At 41.1% G+C, this 19,007-nt stretch overlaps 1 protein-coding gene across 1 annotated transcript in view; it reads right to left on the bottom strand.

The window, feature by feature from the left end:
* Window positions 1-3,891: 3,891 nt before the first annotated feature.
* LOC105921798 (heterogeneous nuclear ribonucleoprotein L-like) overlaps window positions 3,892-19,007 on the bottom strand; it is a gene marked incomplete at its 5' end in the record, with an annotated part of 36,207 nt that continues 21,091 nt past the window's right edge. Inside the window, 7 exon segments of the mRNA XM_012857652.3 lie at window positions 3,892-6,324; window positions 7,618-7,716; window positions 7,869-7,926; window positions 11,477-11,678; window positions 11,807-11,928; window positions 13,156-13,373; window positions 17,194-17,265. Of these exon segments, the coding sequence (XP_012713106.1) occupies window positions 6,269-6,324; window positions 7,618-7,716; window positions 7,869-7,926; window positions 11,477-11,678; window positions 11,807-11,928; window positions 13,156-13,373; window positions 17,194-17,265 (827 nt within the window).

Raw genomic sequence — 19,007 nt, 5'->3', positions numbered from 1 at the left:
GAAAAATCATATGAATGGCGACACAGAGGACAGAACAAACTCCAGATAACTTGAAGGTGACTTCCAAGGTCAAGGTACATCAGTGTCAGATTCGCACCGTCTATCATTGTTAGAGCACTGCTGGAGCTTTTTGGCAAGACACATCAGCTCCATGAGCATACCTAGAGAAGAAGGTCTGGGGTTGCTTTACGTCACCTTGCACTGGGGGTCTCAGATCTGTGCAGGTTTTAATGAAATCACAACGACTGTTAAAGAATTTGCTGGAGAGAAATGTGCTGCCTAGCGTCAGAACGCTTGGCCTCAGTTGTAGTCATGGGTCTCCCAACAGCATAAGACCCAAAAAAGACCCCTAAAGAATGAAATGACTGATTCATTGAACCCTGATCTAAATCCTGTTGACGTCTCTAGAAGGAGCTGAGAATGCACCCTTCAACCTGAGACAAATGGAGCCAGTTGCTCATGAGGAGTGGGCCAAACAGGTCTGAACAGGGGCATGTCCAACATCTAAGAGACACCAGTCTGTTTAATTTTTAGCCAATCTTAAATAAGTAAAAAAAAAAAAGTGTTGCGAAAAAGAATGTACGCCCTCTTACTATTCAGAGATTTTACACATCAGGACATAACTCTCTTATTCAGTTACCAAAAACTGAACCAAAACCCATGAATGTGTAAAAAATAAAAAAAACAAAGAAACATCCTTTGATTTCATCTTCTGTTTAAAACGTCTTTATTGCCATTTCACAGTAGAAGTCATCCCACGACACAATACAGAAAGGAAACGTTAAACAGCATCCTAAGCACTAACAGACCTCAGAAATCATCTCTAACATGGCTGTGGAGGAATTTTGACCTGCTCTTCTTCACAACGTCAAGAGAAGTTTCAGTGTAAAGCTTGACCTTAAACAGAGCTACTGCTGTGATCAGTCCATCGATGCACCTGATTGGCAGCCACCAGCTCCTCATCATCCTTCTCATTCCTGAAGCAGCAGAGAGGCTGGAAGTCATTCATCAGACTGCTTCCTCAGATCATGTTCAATCCTATTCCATCCTTGGCAAATGCTTGGACAGTAAATATGTCCAGGAATGTACTCTTGGTTTTTACAACATATCTCATTGATTTTGGGGATTTTTTTAACTGACGAATCATGAAAAGGAAATATGTTGCTCAATATGACAAGGCAAAATGATCTGACATCGTGTATTCCCAACTTTTTCCACATCTGCATTTCATGCAAACAGGTGTTTGTCCTCACCGGCGGCATAACCAGTTTCTTCTCTGGAGAACTGATGCAGATGGAACTGATAGATAGTGGGCTGACTGGGAAGCTGAACTGGAGAGTTGTTTCCTTGCTCACATTAAGCAGCTCACTCTGCGACACCAAAACAATCTAATGCCCTGTCCAGATACTGACTGCCGGCTCTCATTCCAGTTTACGGTTGGAACCAGCCCACCAGCAGAATCCTAGCAGCGCTGATCACTGAGAAGACGAGGGACTCGTGGAGAACATCCAACACCAGAAGGATGTGGGATGTACCAGAAGAAGAACACACTTCATAAAGCAAAGCACTAAGACAGCGCACCAACAGATAAAATCACTGACTGAGCTCCTACCAAACAGATCTATCACCACAACCGCTTTGTTTGATAACACCCCCCCCTCCCCCATTCCAGTTTGTCTTAACAAAATGTTAATGTTATTTGTTTAAATACTATGCCAGACAGTGTGGGACCAGAGTGTTTGGAGTGGCCATTCTAATTTGGGAATGCCTCTTTTATTATTATTTTTAAATATATAACATTTGAAACAATCTTTAAAGCACATTTGTGGATATTATAGTTATAGCCATTAGAAAAAAAACATAAATATGTATAACTATGCAATAACTATAAAATAGGGATTGGCTCAGAAATATCCTTAAATAGTTTATTTAAGCTTATAAACACATGTAGATATATGTACAATACTAATTGCTTGGCCATGCCTGGTGGCCACATCTATTGCCACACATTTAATTCTAAGGAAGTGAACACCTGACTGTTAGAACTGATCAGAACAGGTAAGCACCCAACAGCAATGTCCAACTCAGATGTCATTTGATACACATGAAGACTAACGATGACTAAAAAAGATTCAACTGGCATTGAGGTGGTTACATTTAGAGTGATGTCAAAAAAAGATTTGCTCCCTTATAGGTTTTTGGCTGACTTAGCTTTTTTGTCTCACTGAGACGTTCCAGATCATCAAACTAATGGTTTCGTCACTTTGCTGTTTTCTGACGAGATTTTATCTCTTTCGACACATCCGATGTTCCCAGCTGGTCGTGGCAGATGGCCATTCACACCAAGCCTGGTTCTGGTTCTGCTGGAGGTCCATTCTGGGTCCCCTCCTCTTCAATATCTACATGCTCCCTCTTGCTCAGATAATAAAAAACAACAACATCAGCTACCATAACTATGCAGACGACACACAGCTCTAGATCACCATGTCACCAGGTGACTATGAACCAGTTCAAGCACTGAGTAAATGCCTAGAAGAAATTAATGCATGGATGTGCCAAGATTTTCTCCAATTGAATAAAAACAAAACTGAAGTAATAATTTTTGGACCAATAGAGGAGAGATCAAAAGTTAGCACACAGCTTCAGCTGCTTCAGCTAGAAACCACTGATCAGGCCTGAAATCTGGGTGTAGTGATGGACTCAGACCTGAACCTCCAAAAGCATCTAAAGACAGTTACAAGGTCGGCTTTCTATCACCTGAGGAACATTTCCAGGATTAAAGGACTGATGACTCAGAAGGATCTGGAAAAACTAATCCATGGCTTTATCTTTAGTAGAATTGATTACTGCAACGGTGTTTTCACAGGCCTGCCTAAAAAGTGGATCAGACAGCTGCAGCTGATCCAGAACGCTGCTGCCCGCGTCATCACTAAGACTAAGAAAGTAGAGCACATCACCCCAGTTCTAAAGTCCTTACACTGGCTCCCTGTATCTCAGAGAATAGACTTTAAAATACTTCTGTTAGTCTATAAATCCCAGAATGGCTTAGCACCTAAATACATCACAGACTTGTTATCAGCGTATAAACCCTCCAGACCACTAAGGTCTTCTGGCTCCAGCCTACTCTGCATACCTAGAACCAGAACCAAACAAGGAGAAGCAGCATTTAGTTCCTATGCTTCACTGATCTGGAACAAACTTCCAGAAAATTGTAAAAGTGTCGAAAGCCTGAGTTCCTTTAAATCAAGATTAAAAACACATTTCTTTAGGACTGCCTTCTACTGCTCTAGTTAAACCGTTCTACTGAAACATCACTAGTTTTTTTAGTCCAACTGTTTTTAATGTTGTATTTTGTTTCCACATTATATTCCTACTTGCTTTTTTTCTGTTTTATTTCCCTATATTTTAATAATGTAAAGCACTTTGCATTGTCTCTGTACTAAATTGTGCTATACAAATAAATTTGCCTTGCCTTGAAATGATATCTGTTGTGAATTGACACTTTATATGTAAACTGAATTGAAGTAATTTCATTTAGAACAAAAGCCATCTGTAGTTAACCATATTTTTATGTTAATCTTAGCCACATCCAAGTCTGATTACTGCTAGACCTGTAGGGTACAAAGTACCTGTGATTCAGCAATTAGAAGATAGACTGCCTGTATATTGCCTCCATGGGAGAGTTCCAATACCAGAACCTTCACTGACCCAAAAGAACACAAAGACCTGTCTAACATTTACCAAAATAAACCCATTTTGATGATTCCCCAAGTCTTTGAGGAAATATTCTGTGGACTCATGAGACAAATGTGGAGCATTTTAGAAGGTGTGGGTCATGTTTCATCTGGAGGAAAATGAACAGCATTTCAGAACAAGGACATGAAATGGTAGTACAGCAGTGTCAAATTTAGCAGGAGGGCCAGGGTGGGACCAGTGTTTTTTCATGGGGGCACAGAACAAAACATTGGGAAATGATGGTCTGGGTCTGCCTTGCTGCTTCAGGACCAGGACAACTTGCTGTAATCGACGGGAGCCTGATATCTGCAGAAAATCCTGAAGGACAATGTCATCAGATTGTGACCTTAAGTTCCAGCCTCACTTGGGTTATACAGCAGATCAATGATCCAAAGCACAGCAGCAAGTCCACGCCTGAAATGAAACGTTTTTGCTGTCAAGGGGCAAACACCCAGTTATTAGGTTTAAAGGGTTATTACCTTTTCACAATGGACCAGGAGGGTTTGGTTTGATTTTTAACCTTTAATAAATTAAACCATGATTTCCATTTATCTTCTGAGATTAGCATTGTCTGGTATTAAACTTTGGTTTGATGATCTGAAATATTTAAGTGAGACAAAAACAAGAAGAAAACTGTGCTGGGGTGGGGGAGGGCACTTTTCACGACACCCTTTAGAATTGGCACCAGGTTGCATCACAAATAGAACGATAATGTTAGTCAGTTAAGGTCACCAAACACAGAGGTGATGCCTTAGACTGCATTAGCAGCCTTTGATCAGGCACTGATAATGTGGGTCTGCGTGGGAGACAAATAGTTGCCACAGGAGCCCACTGTTGGAACCAGTGTGTACGCACAAAGCATTTTGGAAACTCATCATATCCAGTACTGGACCCATTCAAATCCTGCAGTATGTTTCAATAACTGCCATTGACTGGTTGGCATCCCATGCTCAGAGTTTCAAACCTTCAACTAGAGACAGCTGCATTCAGAGCGCTGCCACAACTGTGAGACCAGGAAAACTAGCAATGACTCTGTGTTGTGGATTAGTACAGATGACTGGGGCTGAGCATCATGAAGCCAGTAAGATGGTGTGTTTTTTCCCTCCCTCTTTGCTTCCCTACCCGGCTGCTTAAGCGCCACGTCTCACTCAGGACCAAGCGGTTGGATCTTAACAGCAAAAAGCCCCCAAAAACAACAGCTGTGGGCCAACTTTCACAAGAGGTGGATGCAATGGATGTATGTCTTTGCTCAGCAAACGCTACTTTGTCGAGGCCAGACCATAGGTGGACCGATACTGCCAACTGTGTCTTCCATTTGATCTGATATTGGAAATACTGCGATACATCAGTCACAGGGTTTTTCAACACACGCCGTTTTATTTCACTTTTAACACTCTCTCTGGGTGCAGTACTCTTTTTCCACTCAGTGTATATTTCAAATATTAAAGGGAGACTTTATAAAATGTAAAAAACAAAAAACAAAACATCAAACCTTGAAACTCGATAACTGTTAATGAGCCAGTACCCTGTGATGGTTCACAGCTCAAATGAATATCTTTCTATGACTAACAGATGCAGGCCCAGATACTGCCCTGCAGTGCCTTCCCAGTGGACTGTACAGATGTGTGCAGTGGTGTGTTCAGACGTGCCTCAGAAATTACCATTATGAAACATTATGTAAATTAAATAGCATTTATTTGTTGGACTTTATAATGTGGCTGACTGCAGCCGGTCTGTTTCAGTGTACAGCTCACACCTGGCGATGGAGCTTAAAGGAGTGATCGTATAAATTAGAAGTCCTGCTCATGAATACCTGAGGACTCATGAAATATGGCTAGAATTCTCATATGATTCTGGAAAAGGCAACAGATTGTGTTAGAAGGTGGTTTAAAACATTTAAACATTTGCCCCTAAGTCCCAAGAATGTCCTAAATTTACCAACAGATCAGAAGTGGAGGCATCTCATGCTGAACCAACAGCTGAGAAACATATTTGTTCCCAGATGTAGCTGCCACCAAGATTAAAAGAATACAATACATGCACTGGTGAACACTCAATGAGAACTTAAAATTTTGTTCATTTTACTTAAACTCTTACAGTTATATTCAAAAAGTACAATGTATTTATCAGCTGTCTTAACAATAAATATTCTTTAAGCATGTGCATGAATAACCACGAGAGATGTCTGACCCAGTCTCCAGGATAGATGACCAACGATAGGTCTCTATCTATTTGCAAGTCAGTCTCCCCTCATTTTACAGATGGTGTGATTAACACATCCTGCAGACGCCCAGAGGTGTTACAGACACTCACTATTTTCATTTGTGCCTGGGTGGTCAGAAGGTGGGTGTGCATTTTATGGTCAGTTTCCTTCTTCACACTTTCCATCTTCTACATCTCCTTAAACGACCATCTCACCACCACCCTCTTTGCTTATCTGCAGTGTGGCTCTCCGTGGTCCTCGTGGGTCTTGTTTCAATCCGAGGCCACACATCAGCAGTCATTAGCGGCCTCCATTTGTTCTCAGCAGCTTTTATAAGTGAGATGAGGTGGAAAAACACAGTTTCAGAGTGTATGGGTTGGATCCATCTGTAAGTCAAACAAACACAGGCGCTGAGTTGCAGACTGAAGTATAAGCTCTTCTACATTGCTTCCGTAACTAAGGTCATAAATGTTTCTATACAGTGTGCATTTTGACCAAATCATCATTCTGAGTATATTTTCCCACTGCAAGCTATAAAAACACAGGGCCTGTAATCACAAAGAATGCTAAGACTAAAAGCAGCTCTTAGTGACATGATTTTTCTAAGAATTGTACCTTGGTCAGATAAAAGTTATTCACAAAGCATCTTAGGCCTTAAGAGAGCTGCTAAAGTGGCCAAATGTCAGGAGTAGTGAGGAGGACTTTTAACGAGCCTAAGAAAGCAGGGAAGATGATGGAAACAGAGAGAGCTGATTGGTTGATCCACCACCTAAACAGCGGAGGAAACGAGCACAAACCTTTTGAACAATCATACAATTAATAATATGTTGATAAGATTATCTTTATTATCCACACAGCTCCAGATTTTTCTCACACCAACCCTTGAATCTTGACTCTGTTACTAGTCTGAAGGTCGCTTTATAGAACAGGACATGTTGTTGATGACATAAGTGCATCAATACCTACAACATGCATGTGTACAAAGGCAAACTTTCACAAAGTTCTGGACCATCATAATTGCTTATTATTGTCAAAATCTAAAAAACAAAACGAACATCCAAGAATATGTGTGAATGTTTTCCAATCAGAACCATGAGAACAAGTTTTGATCTCACCGATTGTTGCACACCTGTTATTTTGTACCATTGTTTTAAAAAAAAATGTCTATGATTTTACATACGTCCCATTTTCAGTTTTTAAGTCTGCTATTCGGACTAAGACTTTAACTTACACGTTAACACATGCTCATTGAAGACTGGACTTTTTAAGGTATAGTGGACGATCTTTCGGCTTTGGGTTCCAGGGGGATCCTCATTTCTATTGGTTGTCCCACATGCTAATCAGCTTGGAGTACTCACCTAACTTCAATGTGTGTGTGTGCTGCTAGCTAGTTTCCTCTTCCAGTTAGCGTCGGTATTAGCCGTTCATTGTAGTTCCGCTGCTCTCACCGTATACTTTGAACATGGCTGAGAGTCACAAGAAGCGAACCATGTGAAAGTTTTTATGAAAAAAAGAGGACGGCCTCAGAAGAACGAAATAAGACCAGAGAGGATTTGGGAGATTTTTTCATGTGATCCCCCAAAGTGGAAGACCAGGTAAGACGGGCATTTCCTACTTGCATTTCCGAACAAATCGTCCACTATACCTTTAAGATCCTGAAGAACCAATGGAAAACTTACTTGGTATCCTAATCTGGTAGTGATTGAGAACGGTAAGAGCCTCCACAGCCTCCGTCTTACTGTCAAACTCCAACAACCCAGAGATGGTCTTAGAGGAGGCTGAGAGAAGAGATTAAATTCGAAGACAGGAGATTATCAAATACATCACTCCACACAGGAAAGTTCAAACATTTCTCGTAAAACTCAAAAAGAGCACAAGTAAAAAAAAAATAGAGCAAAGTAGCAAGAACCCAATATTATGATCTACTTACGCTTGGCGTCAAACATCTTGAATTTGATGAAGCCAGGAACATCATGCTCCCTACACAGCTGCCAAAACACACATTGTTGCAAATAAATACAAACATCCAGTCATAAACCCTTCTGCGTGATGGTTTCAACATTAGCACGTTTCCACCTGTTCTTAGCAAGCAGCTAACAGATTGAGGACACGGTCTACAGACCAGACCTGATCAGACCCAGGGACAGGGACTCCATCCTGATTGGCTGAGGCAGCTGTCATACTTAGAGTTAAGACCAGGCTCATCATTGCTCTGAAATGGGGGCGGTTCTAGACAGGGGCCAGCAGGGGCCAGTGCCTGTTATGGCACCAGTACTAAAGACATGATTTTAAATACAATTGTATTTTTTACATTTACGGTTTTACTCTAACAATGATTTTAAAACTAAGCTGCTTCACGTTTAGCTACAGCCGTATTGAGATAGGATCAGGTGTCTGCAACCTGCAGTTCCAGAGCCATAGTTGGCTCTTTGGCTCCCTTAATATATTAAATGATGAAATAGTAACCTGTTTAGTTTTTTTCCCCAATCTTTTGTTCTGTGCCCCCATGAAAAAACACTGTTCCCACCCTGGCCCTCCTGCTAAATTTGACACTGCTGTAAAACAATGACAATCCAGAGGAAAAGTTGGGGTTGCATGGTGCGTACCCTGTTTATATGCACAAAATACAGTGTAAAAAAATGTTATTGTCATTGTTATTGTTTCAACAGTAGTGGCTAAACAAGCTATGAAGAATTACCAACTATTGTTTAAAGTTTAATGTCCAGTTTAACAGTTCAGCATGGCTTGAAAACAAAAACGAAGATTTTGCAATAAAATGTGACTTTCAAATTCAATCTGAGACTCAGATTGGCTGAATTTATATATTCATTAATGGCTTTAGTGTGAGCGTCCATGTTTTTTCCTACTGTCAGAGAAGTTGGAAACTGGAACACAAAAGTCGGAGATGACATAGGCTGTGTCCAAATTCGGTGAATACATCCTTCAAAGGACCCGCTCTATGGGTGCTTTGAAGGATGTGAAAATGAGAAGGCAGGAAGAGATCGGCTGTGAATTTAGACAGTTTTGCCTTCACCGACTGTCCGGCCCTTACCTCAGTGTAACTTCTGTTGCCTACCAACCATGACAGCATGAAGCACAGCGGTGAAGCCGAACAAATGGAGCCCGAAGATTAATCCTGCTGTTGGCATAGTAAATAACTGTACCGTATTTTTCAGACTATAAGGTGTACTTAAAATCCTTAAATCTTCTCAAAAATTGATGGTGTGCCTTATAATCCAGTGCGGCTTACATTTGATTACCGTTGTGCTTACTGACTGATTTTATGTGGTAAACTGCACTCAAAAATATGCTAAAATGTGTAAGTACGACTTTGGTTAGCAATGAAGCTGCTCCGCTCAATGGATATTCGGAGCATTACGGTACACTGTGTCACTACCTGATTTGACCCCTGAGCTGTTTACAAGACTGCCTGACTGTAATGTCTAAACTAGAAGTGCATTCATGTAAGGCAGCCTACGTCCTGGAGTATGAGCCAGCAACAATAAACCTAGTAAGTTTATTCAATATAAAATTTCAGTTTATTTTGGGCTTATGATAGAAACAGGGCAGTGTAGTCCAACTACTCTGCCCTGAGTAGGATAGCTATCCTTTTCAGGAGAGAGCTGTGTAAGGGGAAGGGCGGAGTGACATTATACACTTGGGAAGAATATTTAATGCGCCTTACAATCCGGTGCGGTTTATGTGTGGACAAAGACACACATAGACACGTTAATTCACAGTGCGCATTATGGTCCGAAAAATACGGTACATGGTTTTATTTTCCCTTTACATATTCCTGATAGTTTATAATCTTGTTTTGTTTAAATTGTTCTCTTTTTATTATTTCATTTCCATTCATTAATTAGTCAAATTGAAATGTTTAAAGTAAGTTTTATGTTCAGATATAGAAATATACCACCAAATAAAAGTAATTGATGAAAAATCCCATTTGTTTAACTTATCAGCAAAACATCTGACAACTTAAAGTTTTGGAACAATATTTGAATAAAATTATTTGTAGAGAATAATAATAAATTAACAAAACACTGACATTAGTAATTATTTGACTGAATAATTTCTGCTTTTAACTGGTTGCAGAAAGCCATTGTGGATTTGAGAGCAATGAGCAGGAAGACAGGCGTTCTCTCTCAGAATAGCGAGCCTTGACTGTCCGGTCAGCTGAAAGCCGATAAGACGGAGGGGACGTGTCCAAACATGTCCGAGCACTTTTGCAATTAAGCAATATGTCAACATACCAAGATATTACAGGTTTACACAGCTAAATTCTCACATAAAACCTTTTAAAAGTTACTTTTATTTCAGAGAAAGAGTAATATTTCCAACTTTATTCACAGCTTTTCTCTCCCCTCCAGCACTGCTGATTCCATTAGAACAATTTTCTTCCACCTCCAATGAATCATGGGATAGGGTAGGCTATGCAATCTGAGGAAAAGGAAGACACGTATGAAGGAGCCTTTGAATCTGGACAGCTTTCGTTGCATCGCTGGCCTAGAAATCTGGTCACGACTGTAATCTTAATCTTCCCAAGTTCTGAGGTAAGTGGAATGCAGCAAAAAGATCATTAGATAAAGACTGAATACATGAGGCTTGTATTCAAAGGCTTACAACGGGAAGTTGTTCCTTATCAAAGGAACATGGGAGCATAGATTAGCTCAGCAAAGCAGCACCTATAGGCGTTGAGCTTCTGCCAAACCCAGTGGTGGAGGGCGGATGGGTCAAAGGACCTGGGCACCTTGCAGATCCCGAGTCAATCTGTAACTTCTCTGTACACCAAAAAAAAAAAACACCATCTCTATAAACCTGTTCATCAATGTTTTCTGAGGCCTGATACACCCTCACTGCTCTGCTCTCTGAAATGCAGTTCAGAAAACCTTTCCCAGAAGATCTAAATAACACATGAGCCTTTTGGTTAGAAAGGGCCAGCAGACAAAAAGGAAGCTGGAGACATTACCATAACCCAGTGTTGCACATCTTATCCCCATATCGCCCAGTGTATTTAACAAATGGTTGAGCATGTAGGTAGGTTTTTGCCACAGTTTTAAGAATTTAACACATTCCTAACAATCCACAATTAATCTGAAAAGAAGATTGACTGATGTCGGTCTTCATTAGTAAACATTTAATGTCTGGACTGGCAGTAAAGAGTAATATTCAGTCTAAGACAGTATTGAGATTGTCCAATCTCAGTTAGTGGGGCAAGTGGGGTAAGATGCCAGGGTGAGCGTGAGAGGCACGGTGGATGTAATTTATTCTTGAGTGATAAACAAGACTCCATCACTAGATGGCAGCAGTGCTCAAACTAATCAACAGGCTGCCTGTACCAATAGAAGAAGTGAACAGACCCACTGTTTCTAGAGCTGATGTAGGAAAAGAGAGGGAGATGTTTCTGATTGAAGATTGGATTCCTGTCCCTTTTGAGGGAGCATGACAGAAAATAACTGGTCTAAGCTGATGGAAAAGCAGCTATTTTTAAAATAAGCCTCCTATCAAAATGTCAACAGTTTGAAATCAGCTGACCTTGAGCAGTTGATCCTGTGATATGCACGGAGGAACGTTGTAGTAGTGTAGCACAGCAGACGGAGGCTGGATGATGTTTTTGGAGGCTTGTCCAGCACTGCTAAAACGGTTATTTCTGGTCATGGCGAAGTCCTTATAGCTGCTGCTGCCATCCTCTAACTCAAACACCTGACTGGGTATCACCGCATGCTGCTTGGAGACACTGCACACAACAACACAACAGCAGTGTTATTGGCCTAATCTAATGCATACCCAATCTTAGAAAAAACAGAAAGTTTAGCAGATTGGTAACCATTCTAAAGAATGTGTACAGATATGTCTTCCTCTCACCAGACATTGAGCCGTTTTCCAAACAACTTGATGCTGTTGAGGTGTGTGATGGCTCTATCCACTGCATACTCGTCTCCCATCTCAACCAGTGCTGTACCAGGAACACTTTTCATAAACTTTACCTAGAACAACACACAGACAAATCCCCTGTTCTATCAAAGTCACAAGTGAAGTCACAGAGCTGCAAGACAGTTTTTGGACATAAAAAGTTAGCAGCAGAGCATCTCAACTCTGTAATATCATATATGCCATACATATGCAACAGTGCAGGAAACACAAGCAAGCAATATTCTAATGTCACAGCAATGGCAATTTTCACCTATTTACAAACATTTCTAGACACATTGAAATAGAAAATCCATTATTCCAAACCTTAAATACAACATAAACAATCTACTTCTGAAATTAAATCAGCTTGAGAACATGTTAAACAGCTAATAACTGAAACATTAGTTGATATACTTTGAATAATTGGGCTGACAGCAGCTGTCTCCATTTTGAATCAAACACAATGATGTTGTTAGAGTTAGATGGCGACACAGACAGACACAGGAAAAGAAAAATAATGTCTGAACAAGAAAGGAAATTTCTACCAGAAAATAAGCAGATCAAAAGAGAAAAGTTAGGGTGAAAACTGGAGAACGGATGGTCCCCCACATGCCAAGGAGTCTGGCTGCTTCCTGAGTGACTGCCTTTAGAGGTTTCCGTGTATGCCACACTAGAAGGAAACCCCAGGATACACTTGAGAGAGAGATTATACAGCACTTCTGGAGCCATCTGGGTTTTCCTAATGAGCCTGTTACACCAGTGACTTAGTCTTCCATAAGTAGAAGACAATGGCAACAGACTAAACTGGCAGAGAACAAAGGAAACATGGAGATTCAATACTGGGGAGCAGTGAAAAGTAACATGGAAACCAGGTAGGTCCAATCAGAGGTACGCCAAAGACCTGGGGGAAAGTGCTGAGCAGGGAGACTGCAGGAAGGAGGCTAATCAATACAGAAAGAACCAAACCAAACAAAAAAGGTCTACACATAAAAAGGGGTCACTGCTGGTCTTATTTCTTAGTTTTGTGATTTCTAGCAACTTTAAAAACTTCAATATATGTTTTCATATTTTATCTAGTTATAAAAAGGCAATTTTACTGAGACACCATCTTTGAACACAAAATATTATACACTGATTTTATGAAATGGCTGCCATAAATTTGACAGTTTGGAAAACTTATTCCAAAGTTTATCCCAAAGCAGTAATCAAGAGTAAAACTGTTTCCCTTTGATTTCGCTGCGTGCATGAAGCGATACAATTCTTCCAAAAAAACATTGTAAGAAGAACACATGTAAACCTACCTTCTCTATGTTACCATAGAGACAGAAGAGGTTGAAGATGCGGGTACAGTTCATCTTGGACGGATGGAGGCCGCTCACCATGGCTACAGAGCTGGGGGCGTGGCCAGAGTATGAGGGGGAAGACTGGGGCAGAGGGTAGGACACCATGTCTGGGACGTCCACTGAGGTGAGCTTGTACCTGCTATTGCTGGTCAGCGGCAGCAGGGGGCAGGCTAGACCTAAGGCAACATACAAAGGGAGCCACAGGTTACACAAGATAACTGGATTCAGTGTTTTGCTAAAACATGACTACATATTCTGCTGTTTAAAAGAGTTGCACTGTCTTAGTACTGTTAGAACATCTAATAATACATCACCCTGTGATAAAATCACTCACCTTTTCCCCTAAAATCTCTCATTACATACAGTGCCTTACAAATACCGTTGAATGTTTTCATATGAAGTCAATTTAACTCGAAACTTCCGTTTGTCAAATAATCAACCTGTTTGGGGTCACCCCAGGTTCTTTTACGTGATAATGTGGTGTTTCTATTGTAGACTTCTGTAGTAATAAAAAGACTCTTTAAACCGTAACTATATTTTACCATATTTATTCTAAAAGGCAGAGGGATGTTTACAGCTTCAGTACTGGGCCCTCACAACAACCCAACGCAGCAGATGCCAGAGTGCCCTGTTCATTCTCTCACACAGACATTAAATAGGACCTTCTGTAAATAGGAGTTCTGTTCATCACATTGGTGGAGAAGATCACGTTATAATGTAGACATGTCCTTGCTGACACATTTCTCCTTAAACTGTCATTCTGTCCAATCCAAATATGTCAGACTCTGTGCCTCCAGAGTCCGTTTATCTGTAATTTCCATGGCGACCAATTTTGCAGTCCAGTCTCTGCAATCTTATAATCTATAACAATTTAGATTTTGTTTGACAAACAACACAAGGTAGTGGCCTAAAGAAAATCTCTAAATAAATCCTGTACGACTAATTAACTTTAGAAATACCATAATAGTAATTAGAGTTGTCCAGCTGTTACTAAATCAGGGTCTAACTGCAGCTGTCCTATTTCTGGCCCCAGAGCTTTGTTAGAGAACGTTAAAGAAGATTCAGCATCATGAACTTAGCAGACAGTTAAGGGAGAAAGCTTTTTGAGGGATGCCTTCCTTCAGTAAGGAGAGGGATGATGGTCAGCGCTGATGGGAAGATGGATGGAGCTAAATCCAGGACATTCCTAGATGAAAACCTGTTAGAGGCTGTAGAAACTGAGACCTGAGACTGGGGTGGAGGTTCACCTCCACAGTAGGACAACCACTCTAAACGCAGAACCAGAGATACAATGGATGATTTAGATAAAAAGCAGATTCATGAGTTAAAAAGGCACAGTCAAAGTCCAGACCTAAATCCGACTGAGAATCTGTGACAAGACTTGAAACCTAATGTTCACAGAAACTCTCAATCCAAAAAAAGGTTAAAAAAAACTGAAGATGTTTCGCTTCCCATCCAGAAGCTCTCTTAATTGAAAATGTCTGAGGTAGTGTGGAGCACCCATCTTTATAGACCTGCAGGTGAAACTTAGCAGGAATCAAACCTACATATAGATGTGTTGTAAATTTTTGAAAGTTGAAATCTGAGTCTTGTCTCGAGCTGTAGGCAGGGACGAGACCCCGGACAATGTACCAGGGGTTAGATCAATCTCGTCTGGCTTGGTCGTAGGGAAGCATTGGCTGGGTGGGTGGGACCTGTGGCAAGGCGTCTGGCCCTTTCCAGACTTGTGCAGCATAAACTGTGCCTAGATCGACGGCATCCCACAATTCCCTGTGCTGACTTCACCACACTGTCGCACTAAGACACCGGACGCTTTCAATTGTTGCCCTATGAAACTTTATGAGCAGCTGAGTAGATAGCCCAGTCCGTTTCAGTTTCCTGAGAAAGAAGAGCCAATGTTAGGCCTTTTTCAACAAGTCGGAAGTCACGAACGCCCACAAACTTTATACTGTCCAAGTGCTCCACCACCTCCCCATGTATGCTAAGAGGAGCATGTTCATTGCCTTTCTGTAGTCCACTATGACCTCCTTGGTCTGGTTGGTGTTCAGGATCAGTTTATTCCTGGAGACCCACTGTGTCAGATTGTGGATCTCCTCTCTGTAGGGGGTCTTATCACTGTTGCAAATGAGACCCACCACAATGGTGTCATCTCCAAACTTCACAGCCATGTTTGTAAGGGTTGTGAGGATAGCAGAGCTGTCATGAGTGAAGAGGGTGAAGAAGACAGAGCTGAGAACACAACCCTGCTGCGTTCCAGTATTGAAGATCAGTGGGGCGGATGTGAGTTTCCCTATGCTCACTACCTGGGGCCTGTTGGTGAGGAAGTCACTGATCCAGGAGCAGAGCGATGCAGAAAATCCCAGGTTGTGGCGCATCGAGGCCAGCATATCTGGAAGCTGTTAAAGGCTGAGATAAAGTCCATGGACAGCATCTTAACATAGGTGTTGGGATGCTGCAGAGGAGTCAGAGCTGTGTGAAGTTTCAACAAGACAGCATCTTCTGTTGAACGAATCTCCCTGTAGGGGAACTGCTGCCTGTCCAGGCCAGCAGGGATGGTGTCCTTGATGTACTTTAAGAGGATCCTCTTGAAGCACTTCATGGTGACAGGGGTCAGAGCAACAGGAGTATAGTCGCTGAAGCGGGTGAGATTTTTAAATTTTTTTTGGAAACGGGGACAATGATGGAGGACTACAGGCAGGCAGAGACTATGGAGTTAAAAATGAAAAACCCCTGTAAGTAGGTCAGCACATGGTTTTAGTATCCAACCTGACACCATGTCTGGATCATCAGCCTTGTTAATGTTGATCTTCCTTATGGTGGAGGGAGCCTTGCTGCAGCCTTATATGCTCCTGGGTGTTGCAGTAGACCTTGTCTAATTTACTGTGGTCTTTGGTCAGATTAGTGTTCATTTGCTCTAGAAACCAGCTCCTCCAGAACTGGTTTCTCATTAGCCCTGGGTTATATGCAAGCTGCAATCATGATAACAGAGCTGAGCTCTCTAACCAGTTTAAATGGTCTGCACTTCACTGCCAGATGTTCCAGGGGAAACAGCAGCTTCCAATTGTTTTTGAAGCTGTGCACCACAAGTTATGAATTTACAATGCCAAATCTCCGCCTTTGCTCTTCTCTGGAGCTTCAACTCTGTTGGCTCGAACCAGAGAGTGGCCTGTTAGCTCCACCACAGTGTCTGGGATGTTATTGTCCAGCCAAGTCTCAGTGAAGATCGCTACGCAGCTGTTCATCTCGCGTCAGGTTGAAAGCAGTGCTTGAGGTGTTGCCTCGAAATACTTCCGCAGATGCGCCTCCATTTTAACTCACATGTCAGAAGCTTACAAAGCCATGACATCATCACCATCACCATCATGGCTTCTCCAAATTGTTAAAAGGCAGGATATCTTGAAGTATGTAATATTCAGGAATTCAGCAAGTAGAAATAATTTGTGTTTTCCTAACTGACCTAAAATAGGAAAAGTCCACCATGATTTTAAAGTTAGACATTGAGAAAATTGCTGTGTTTTTATTTTTAACACAGTGTATGGAAATATCTGCTTTCAACTGCATGTGTAGTTGCAATTTAAATATAACATATTTACATATATATGTAAATATATGTATTTATCTTATAATTGGTTATTGTTTCCATGGTTTCCCCCATTCCACTGCTTTTTATAACAAGTCCTTTTCTGACTTCAAGCATTGTTTTACCAATGTAAAAAAAAAAAACTGAACTTACTAGCCATCAAACACATCCAAGGAGAGGTGAACCACTGGAATAAAAATTTTAATTATCAACTTGACCAGACGAAAAAACTAATTTTCCTCTCTGGTCAGTGACAGCACCATAACGAAAGAGACTATTCCATTCTGCTAAACTTCAAAATTTTATTAAAACCAGTTGAATGAAAGGTCTTCCCTAAAGCTGTTTTTGGCCATAAACTGATGTATACATATATGGCAGTTATTTAGTTGATAATTAGATTAGGTGTGGAATCTTACCATAGCCGTTGTCAGCATAGGCTGATGGGTGTTCTCCTAAAATGGCCTGCTTTTGTCTTCCCTTCCCACGTTCTGAAACATACAAACACAGATTCAAACATCATTAGGAAGCTAGCGCAGTCCTTATGTATTTATCTAAGACCAATGCACTTGCTGCTTTCAAAGATAAAAACTGCTTTTGGTAAAGACTGATTGTAACATGGAGTTCTTCGTAAAATAGATTTAAATTTTACACAAAACCCTTTGTGGCGTTAGAGTTGGAATTCACCGTGCTTAAATATTCTTCAACATAAAAAATCTTTAATAATTTAAATCAGGGGTTCTTAAAGTGGAGGTTAAGACCCCCCAGGGAGTAATGTGAGACCTCTTGGGGGTTGTGAGATGATTTGTTATTGATGTGCTAAAAAGATTTAGTATTTCCTTATCTGTGAAACTGATACCAAAGTAAAACTGCAAGATGCTCAACATTCCTCATTATAACAGGAGGAAAGCTGCACTGGTTTGTAAGAGTTTTTCTTATTCTTGTAATTGTATGGCTTTATTCTGATAATAAAAAAAAATCCTACCAGCCAAAAGGGGGTCTCTGACTCTGTTTTCCTAGGGATCGTAGGAAGAAAAGTTTGGGAACCCCTGATTTAAATCGTTATATCAAAATGCTGCAAAATCAAGACTGAAATCTTGAAACAGTTCCAGCACAGGATGGAGGAGGAACTGTTGACAACCAACAACTTGAAGGAAAGACATGCATTGTACTCTGGTGATGAAATGCTAGCCTAGTGTCAGGCAAATGGAAGCATGTACACAAGGGTAAAAAATATAAGAATAACAATGAGAGATTGTACAGTACTGGCATTTTTACACAATAAGCAAAAAAAATAATACACCACAGTTATTAAATTAGAATGCTACTCAGTAGCTACTCAGTATGCATAAAAAACATCAACAGATTATTTACAAAAATGAACAAAAAAACTGCATGAACAGCAAGACCAGAGCTTGGCGTAGTAGGTAGATGATGGCACCATCCACCCCAACACCAGTGTCATAGCTTGGGTTTTGTTTTTAGTTCTGTTCTGCACTTTGCTTTATTTTCCTCAGTTCACCTGCCAGTACTCCTTATTTAAACCCGCCTCATCCTTCAGAACTGATTGCCCTGTTGATACCGATCCGATTTGCCTCCGGATATCTGAGCCAGCCTGACCTCTGTATACCTGTTTCTTCCGCCTGATACTGACTGCTAACCTGTGTTGCCTGACCTAAGTCTGTTCCTGGACTATCTGAGCTTGCCTGACCCCAGTCTGTTTACCTTGTCTGCTTGTGTACCAAACCGGACCTGCTACCTGACCACCGAGCCTGCCTGACCTCGTCTAGCCTGTAAGCTGGACACTGTGTGGAGGACATCACATGCTGCTGAAGCACTGGCAGAGGGGGGAACATACACAGATATCACGATAATGTGTAAACTCTCGCAGTTCATAGTATGACCTCATGTAACAGCTTTCTTCTCAATGTCCTCATCGCAGAACATCTATATTTGATACTTAAATGCCAAGAGTTACACCGTCTATCATTCACAAACACAACCAGACCCTTCCTCTCTTCTTACTTCTTCTTGGTTCTGTCAGCCCGCGGTAAATGAAAGCCATCCATGTTTATGTGTGTATCCAGCATTGGCACAATTAGCTACATCTCAAAATAGCCAAGCTCCTATCACGGTATCATCTCTGTAGTGAGGTTAGTGCCACCAATTCATCCACTTTGTTGGGAAGGGATCTTACATCTCCCATCATTATGGACAGGATGATGGGTCTGCG

The sequence above is a fragment of the Fundulus heteroclitus genome, unplaced genomic scaffold, assembly GCF_011125445.2.
Source record: "Fundulus heteroclitus isolate FHET01 unplaced genomic scaffold, MU-UCD_Fhet_4.1 scaffold_37, whole genome shotgun sequence".
In the NCBI taxonomy this organism is placed as follows: domain Eukaryota; kingdom Metazoa; phylum Chordata; class Actinopteri; order Cyprinodontiformes; family Fundulidae; genus Fundulus; species Fundulus heteroclitus.
This window is presented reverse-complemented; position numbering and strand designations above follow the sequence as displayed.